Source organism: Myzus persicae, unplaced genomic scaffold (assembly GCF_001856785.1).
Source record: "Myzus persicae strain clone G006 unplaced genomic scaffold, MPER_G0061.0, whole genome shotgun sequence".
In the NCBI taxonomy this organism is placed as follows: Eukaryota; Metazoa; Arthropoda; class Insecta; order Hemiptera; family Aphididae; genus Myzus; species Myzus persicae.
In genome coordinates, this window is record NW_019101319.1 from 496,356 (window position 1) to 504,636 (window position 8,281).

Consider the following 8,281-nt stretch of genomic DNA (forward strand, 5'->3'; position numbering starts at 1 on the left):
ATCTTCTAAATGTAAAAATAAGAATATTTGTTACATTTTATTAATAACAGTATAAATAGTCATATATTACGATTTAGTCAAGTATGCATTTCTAAATTTCTAATTTAAGAATCACAAATTGTATCACGGTGACTATCATGAATTGTTTTTTATATGAATAGTCATGTCCATAATATTTAAATTGATTTAGTGATTAAAATATTATGATTAATATTCCCATCCGTTTGTGTATTGGATAATTTGGTTTTATTCAATGTTTTTTCTGGGAAATTTGAGCCTCTATTATTAACTGGGGAAACTTCTTTCAAAAGTTTTGGCAAAATAATTGTGCTTAAAAAATTATAAATCTTTACTGAATTTCTATATTCTTGTTTCTTCTCCCATTTTAGAGTTTTGTTAATATCTCTTTTCCACTGTTCCTTCATCATATTCAACTTGTTTGATGTTATTTTTATCTTTCTATTTATCTTTCTTGTTGTGCTTGATTCTTTTTTATTTGTTTTTAGACTTACATTTGTAATAGTCTCATATTTTATATTTTTAAATGGATCACGACCAATCAGGGATATTATAGTATCTGTATACAACTTGTATTTTAAATCATAAGATATTGATTTATCAGCCAATTCGAATGGTACATTTAATCTGTGTACAATAATACCTTTATTTGTAAAATAATGTTCCAGATAATTTATTGATGCTAATTCATATTTTTGATTGTTATTTGCATAAATACTCTCTGTTATATTTGTATCATGCATGTTTGTCCTAGCTATTGATACTTCGTGGTCATGATAAATATCTGAGTTTTCAGATTCAAAACTATTAGAAATAATTTCAATGTTTTGCTCTAAATTATTATAATTTAAACATATTTTATTGTTTTCATTAATAGTCAAACAACTGTCTTCGCAACATTTCTGAATACCTGTTTTCATATGATTATTTGATAACAAAATTATAGTATTTGGGTAACTAATATCTTTATTAAATATACATTCTAATTGCTCCACATATAAAGGGAAAATATCTAGTACATATCCTTGGTTACGACATGAGATCGAAGAGAGTGTTTCTTTAATTAATGGCAATAAGTAATAGTTGTCTAACCATCCTTTGTTTTTATTTAAATTGTTTTCATATTCCTTATATTTTGCATTCAAATGTTCTATCATAAATTTAATGTTATTAATTTCAGTATCCTTTTCAAGTAAATCTCTTTTATTTTTTGTGAATAATTTATAATTGTCATGCTCTTTAAAATAATTATCGTATCTTAAATTATTGAGATTTAAAGTACTTTCTGACGAATCTGTGAAAATTTCATTTTCTGACATGTGTATGTTATCGTTCACAATTTTAAGGTTGTGTTTAGAATCTTCTATCATTTCATTGTTATTTTGTTCATTATAAGAATAATTATCTACATTAAATTGTTCATTAATCTGATCTGACCATTCATCAAATTGAGCAATTAATTTAGCTAACGCATGTTTGATATTGGTACGTTTTACGAAAAGATCATTTATTTTTAACTCTAATTCAATTCGATCATTTTTCAATGAGGTGAAATAGTTATTTATTAATTTAGGAATGTTAATCAGTTGTACTTTATAATACTTAGCTAAACGCTTTGCAATATTGGATGACACGTGTGTTGGTTGCCCACTAACTATAATTTTTAGAGAGTATAATTTATTTGCTTCAACAAAATCAAGTGTCAATTTTTTCATATTTGATATTATTGATGTTTGAAGTATCTGATTGTCGGGTATAATTATATCTAACATAGAATCTATATTTAAGTCGCTACATATTAAATCCCATGTAAAACTATTAAATTTATATTGGTTTATAATTAAATGGTCTTCCTTTAAAACCAAATTTGAATTACAAAGTTCATCACACATGGATCTTATAATGTTATTAAAACCATATGATTCTTGTTCTACTGCCAGAATATAGTTAGTCTTAACACGATCATATTTTGAAACAATGAAAACTAATTTGACTAATTCATCAACATGAAACACAGGCACTGTTCGATTCAACATGGTAATATACATTTCTTTAGGATTATGCCAAGCACTAGTAAAAACATGATGTAAAGCATTTTCTTCATGACCGTAAATAATGCCAGTACCAATTATATATGTTTGAAAAATATCTTTGATTTTTGATGAATTAGATTTTAAAAGTAATTTCTCAAATTCAAAAATAATTTGGTATTTAGCTATAGGCAAACGCTCCAAAATACTTTTTTCCGTAAAACTAGTATTTACCTCTTCATTCTCGCTATAAATTTGATTATTGCAAGTTTCCTTAACCCAAGTCATTGCAGTTGATATTAATATGAACTTTCTATTAATTCCCTTTTCCTTAGATCTAATTATTTCCTCATCACTATAATTGATTAATTCATTGTATATATAATTAAAAGAAAATCTAGCTTGTTCTAATTCTATTTCTGAATCATTGGTAATGTCAAATATAGTGACACCGCACTGCATTAATTTCGTTAAAATTTTATTTTTTTTTATCACTTCACAATTATTTAAATGTTCACGACTTTTACTAAATTGATCATTGAACAAACTTGTAATTATTTTTAAATTTGTATCGTCTTGGATTATTTTTTTGAATTTTGTTGGTTGTTGTAGTGGCATTAAATGAGGTATGTAAGACGTGCCAAGTTGAATACATTTATTCCTTAAATAATTCATTTTCATAGTATTTGAAGGTTGATCTAAAAATTCTTGATGCTGTTTTTTTGTGAGAAGCCCAATACTACTCATGATTTTGATATTTTCAGTTAATAATAACAAGTCTTGTGTTTTGTTTGTTATATTGTGAAATTCAGTGTTAAAAAATTTGTTTTTTTCCTTATTTAAAAGCGTAGTACCGGGGATATAAACAGAATTATCATTTTTATCAATTATTTCATTAATATTGGAAGTTTTTTTAAAATATTCTATGATATACTTTCCATTAAATGTATCACCGTTATTAATAAATACCTTATTCTTTGAAAAAGATTGTCCACATTGACTCAGGCGTTTGGAATGGGTATGAGCATAGCTGTATTCAAAAATTGTTGGAAATTGAAAAATACTTGAGTCATTAGTCAAGATATTTGATGAATTCATATTTCAAAAACATATACATCTAATGATTAAACCTCTATAATTTACTTATATCTTCAAAGAAATAGGTTTATTAAAATTCATGATACTCAAAAATAATATTATCATAATTTCTATAGAAACTAAATTATATTATTTTTGTAATATTAACTGCTAGTATAAGCAACCACTTATATAATTTAATGCTTCTAAATCAATCATTTTGAATTCCTTAAAATCTGTAAATATGATTAATATTTACTTTAAAGACAATTTATACGTTACCAAGGTACAAAAACAATATTAAATAAGTTATCAGAAAAGTCAATTCATAAATTCTTATTAACACCAAATTTGAATCAACACAGTAGTGTTTTTCTGGTCAGTTTTATTTTATTTAAACAATTAATTGCTTAAAAATGTATTTATAAATATTCATCAAAAAGGTAATAGTAACATTTATTTTCAATTGTATATAATATTTAAAATTAAAATAAAACTTTCGTTTAGACGTTAATTCCATCATCTTCACTATCATTTTCAATCTGTTTATCCCAGTCTTTAATTTTAGTGCCGCCCATAAAATCATCTCGGAGAACATCCCAACCACTTTCATCATTTTCCTAAAAAAATTTTTTATGAATTTAATTTTAGTATTATAGTTCTTTAGTAAAAGTGCATAATAATTAAGCTTAGCATTTTTTAATAACAAAATATATCAATGAAGAAATTAATGTATGTACTTACTTTCCTATGATCAATGGAATCAATAAATGATTTTTTATCTAGAGATTCCAATACTTTGTCTTGTTTTAAAATTGATGGTCCTACATTTTTTAATTTCTTCTCTACAGTTCTTTGTTGCTGTTTAACTAAATTGAATAGTTGTACAACACCCCTAAAACAGATTTATGTAATAAAATATAATAGATAAAGTATTAGTAATATATTTGATTAAATTGAAAAATTACTTACTTTGTAGCAATTTTTGATAAATTTTTTTCTTTAACTCTATCACTAACTGAAGGTTTTTGTCTTCCCATTAATACTTGTTCCCTTATCTATAAAAATTAAATATAAGACATTAAATTATTAATTATAATAAATAAAACATTTAAATTATTAGTAAAAGGCAAAAGATTCTAGTTTTGTGAAGTATTGATTATAGACAGTTATATAAGGCATATTTTTTAGGGTGGTTAAAAATAAGATATATCTCCTTAAAGCCTTTTAGATACTGAGCAAAATGATGAATATATTACTTTAACAATGATTTTATTTTATTCCTAGTATACACTTAATAGGTAGTAAAAAAAAAGCTCCTATCTTCAACTTTGAGCAAGGTTTTGGATAGCTAGCTGAGTCTAGTATATTGTATATACTTAAGACTTAAGAGGATCAAATATAGTTAAGATCTAAAGGTCTTTATAAATATGTCTAACAATTATATATACTTTACATTCTAGATATAAATTATATATACACCTAATACCTAATTCAAGTAGATGGTGCTGTGGCGGACAGAATTTAAATATGGATTTCGGATAGTATTTTTAAAAGAAATACCTACACGAATTCGATTTGGTATTTTTGGTTCTAAATGTTCCAAGTCTGGTTTTTCATCTTTAATTTCTTCAATATTGACCGGTACTGCAACTTTTTGACCACCTTTATCAACAACTTCAAATGAGTTATCTACATCCTCTTTTTCTTGCTTTATTTTATTAAGGTCAGTTTCTGAAATGATCTTTGCCTTGGACAATACTAATGGTTTTCCTTTCCGCTTTTTTGTTTTTAAAATTTTGCTCATAGCATCTGCCCATGCTGGATTTGCAATTTTGAGGCTATCGGTAGCCTCGCTATTGACATCCACGGAGACATCCATTATAATTTTATGAACTGAAAAAAAACTTAATTAGGTAACTGAAAAATAATTAATATAAATTGAATTAAACTCACTACTATTCTACTATTATTTCGGGTCAAATAAAATAGCCTGCACTCAGTGTCCTGAGACGGATATTGTTCCGACTTCAAGTAGACACAAACACCAAATTTGTAACTAAAATAAAAATATCAACGATTGACAAATGACAATTAAACCATCAGAGTATTAACTATTAAACACGTGAACGAGAAGAACGAAGAACGTTATCATTTACTATTTCATTAATTATATTATCCCTCGTGAAGAAAGATAATAATATAATATCATCTTATTTCATGATAACATATTATCTATGTTTATACCACACTATCACAGTTCGAGCCATATGCATAGATAATAAAGAGACTAATTTATGGCTTTATGATGCTTACGCAATCTAGATATCTCGATTATAAAGAAGTTCTTTAAAATCGTGGATCATATACAATATGATCTAAGAAGATAATAAACTAGATTGTTAATTAATGATTTGATGTGAAGTTATAGTACTATTTCCAAAATTAAGAAAATTGAGTTATATATTGATTCTCGTGGAGAAAAAGGCGGGAAATCGAATAGTGACTTCAAATGTTGACTTAACGTACTATTTCCTTTGTTAATATCAATCTGAAGTTCGTCAATGACTCAAAAACGCACTGTTTCCAATGGTAAATGGCAATAAAACTATTTCCAAATTATGTCAAAAGGTAGTATTTCCCATGTTAAATTATTTTTTCATTTGCCAAAATGACATAAAACGTACCAATTCCTTAAATGTTTACAAAACGTACTATTTCCAAAGTAGGGCATATTGCACTTATTTCCTTTAGTATTAACATAGGGAATGGAATTGAATTAAATGCGTAACGTACTATTTCCATTGGTCTTAAATTTTTATACAACACGTCAACACATTTTTAGTTATATTATTGCTAAATTAAATTATAAATAAATATTGTGCGGATTACTTATTTTCATTTGCTTGTATATTTTTATTTTATCAGCTGTCAGCTGATAATAAAATATCAAGTCTCTACCATGATTAAAGATAAACCTATACCTATATAGTATGAGCTGCAGCGCTGCAGGTTTTTCCATAATGTACTATCAACAGGTAGGTACACGCGAGCGTCTGACGTACTTTGTTGCTGAGCTGTAACAATATAATAATTAATAATAGTAATAATAATACTTGGATGGTCGTTGAAAAATAAAATAAACCTATGCTACTCTACAGTGTGAATATATGGTACATGTATAGTAGAACCTTAATGTGCGAGTGAATAACTAATGTAGGTATACCTTGTAACAATGCTTATTCATGGTTTAAGATTACTATCGGATGGTTCTGCTGCAGTTAGATACTTTGGTCCCCAGGATGATGTTTTACAATTCGTTAACTTTATTAATGATGAAAACGTGCCAACTTAAAATATTATATCCGCGCGAGAGTTTACCAACAATATATATAAAAGAGTAGGTACGATGATTATGGTCGACTCAAATTGGTCAGAGGATAATTTTTCAACAATTTTAACGCATGCGAAAACAAAGAAATCGTATGGTTGATTGATTATAATATATAATTCATTATTACCGTACAAAATTGTATAATTTTATACTCAGGTATAAGTTAAAATAAACTGAATAATTAACAACTAAGGGAAAATAAAATATCTATAATTGTACACTTTTTACTCTTTTAGTATCAAGGCAGTTGAAAAATATTATCAAGCCATCCAAATGATAAGTACCTACTAATTTGAAAAAAAAATTTGAATAATATATTGAATGGAGGTCCGAAAAGTTGGGTTCAATATTAAAATGGTTTGTGGTCTAGAAGGAAATATTTAAGTTTCTATAAAAAATCATATTAGTTATTTGGGTTATATAACTCAGAGTTGATAGATAACAAGTAATAAAAATATAAATAGATACTCGTACTTCAATAAAAAAAACCTTCTAAAATATATAACACGCTATAAGTATCTACCTACATTCTAACTAATAAATTGTTAGAAATAAACTTTTTAAATTACATTTGACGAAGCGAAGTGCATGTAAATATACATACGGCTAAAATAACTATTAATTATATTCAACATCATAGCTTGTCGGCTGACGTCAAATTTAATTCTGGTCTTAAATAATTTCTTAATATAATATATTATAATAGGAAATAATCAGCAGACACCTGCAATAGATAAATTATTCATATATGCATATATAACACATAGGTACCTAACTATAATAAAATAATATTCATATTCAATTATACATCTAGCTATTTGGTAACTATCGCTGGATTGACGAAGTGTGTGCTGAACATCATATAATATACCTATACTACTTAGGGCCTAGGTATATACATCAATCGCAATTACATCACTTGAAATGTCAGTGTAATCACCTCAACCGCAGTTTGTTTGACGTTCATATATCATTATTCCTCCACTCTAGCATGTACTATATATGGACGTTTCAAAGCAACTGTGACACTATATACCTATACAATTGTATGTACATAGCAAAAATACAAGCAATAGGCACGACGACCTAATGTTTTTTTAGGATGTAGAAAGGATAGAATGTTGTTTCACACACTGCCGAATCACAAGTATGAATTAGGTAGGTATACAAGATAGTTTCTTTTTGAATATATTGAGAAAACAATAATTGTAAATTACCAAAAAGAAAAACATTGAAAGTCATCTGCCTGTGTATAATATAGTAGGTGTCGATTTTACCTCGTCATTGAAAGATCGCGCAGTAATATATGGTGTTAAATTGGAATTCAATAATAAATCAATTGTCTATAACACTGGGTGATTAATTTATCATTGAACACTTATTATTCAAAAAAGTATAAATGTTTTTGAAAAAAACGACTAGAGTCGTTAACAACACTTTTAAAAAAATGTCAATATTTAAAAAAAAATGTTATCTTCAGATATTGTTGTAAGTTTTTACTTTTTTTAATGACAACATTTTAGATTCTGAATAGAGCGATGAATGTAATGATTTTACAATGATGTGTGTTTTTATATTTGTTTTTTTTTCGTGTCTGTCATCACGGTTTCGGGCAATAATTATTGTGCTTCAATTTTCTTCAACAGCAACTTTTCTGGTAGGAAAGTGAATCTAGTTGGTGCATTCGGGAGGTTAACATTTACAATTTATATTAGTTTTTAAAAGCAACAGGAAAAACAAACGAAAAATTAAGGAAAAATTG

The 8,281-nt window shown here is 26.6% G+C and overlaps 2 protein-coding genes across 2 annotated transcripts; both read right to left on the bottom strand.

Annotated features, from left to right (window-relative positions):
* Positions 1 to 888: 888 nt before the first annotated feature.
* On the bottom strand, positions 889 to 3,146 carry LOC111028625 (adenylate kinase 7-like). Its single transcript, XM_022307352.1, has 5 exons — positions 3,018 to 3,146; positions 2,258 to 2,504; positions 1,895 to 2,167; positions 1,456 to 1,795; positions 889 to 928 (listed from the first exon to the last, which is right to left on the bottom strand). The coding sequence occupies exons 1-5, from the start codon at positions 3,144 to 3,146 to the stop codon at positions 889 to 891; spliced, it is 1,029 nt and encodes a 342-aa protein (XP_022163044.1).
* Positions 3,147 to 3,556: 410 nt separating this feature from the next.
* Positions 3,557 to 5,296, bottom strand: LOC111028637 (RRP15-like protein). Its single transcript, XM_022307367.1, has 5 exons — positions 5,082 to 5,296; positions 4,693 to 5,021; positions 4,098 to 4,183; positions 3,870 to 4,020; positions 3,557 to 3,745 (listed from the first exon to the last, which is right to left on the bottom strand). The coding sequence occupies exons 2-5, from the start codon at positions 5,005 to 5,007 to the stop codon at positions 3,629 to 3,631; spliced, it is 669 nt and encodes a 222-aa protein (XP_022163059.1). The 5' UTR covers positions 5,008 to 5,021; positions 5,082 to 5,296; the 3' UTR covers positions 3,557 to 3,628.
* Between the last annotated feature and the right edge of the window lie 2,985 nt (positions 5,297 to 8,281).

Bases quoted from the DNA above. Each gene is read 5' to 3' on its own strand.
- LOC111028637 (XM_022307367.1), bottom strand. From the start codon at position 5,007: ATGGATGTCTCCGTGGATGTCAATAGCGAGGCTACCGATAGCCTCAAA. The intron at 4,021-4,097 runs GTAAGTAATTTT...AATCTGTTTTAG, and splicing joins TTATCAAAAATTGCTACAAA to GGGTGTTGTACAACTATTCA. The intron at 3,746-3,869 runs GTAAGTACATAC...AAATTTTTTTAG, and splicing joins ATTCCATTGATCATAGGAAA to GAAAATGATGAAAGTGGTTG.
- LOC111028625 (XM_022307352.1), bottom strand. From the start codon at position 3,146: ATGAATTCATCAAATATCTTGACTAATGACTCAAGTATTTTTCAATTT. The intron at 2,505-3,017 runs GTATTTATTAAT...AAATTAATGCAG, and splicing joins AATCTTTTTCAAAGAATAAG to TGCGGTGTCACTATATTTGA. The intron at 1,796-1,894 runs GTAATTCAAATT...ACTTAAATATAG, and splicing joins ATCCATGTGTGATGAACTTT to ATTCTATGTTAGATATAATT.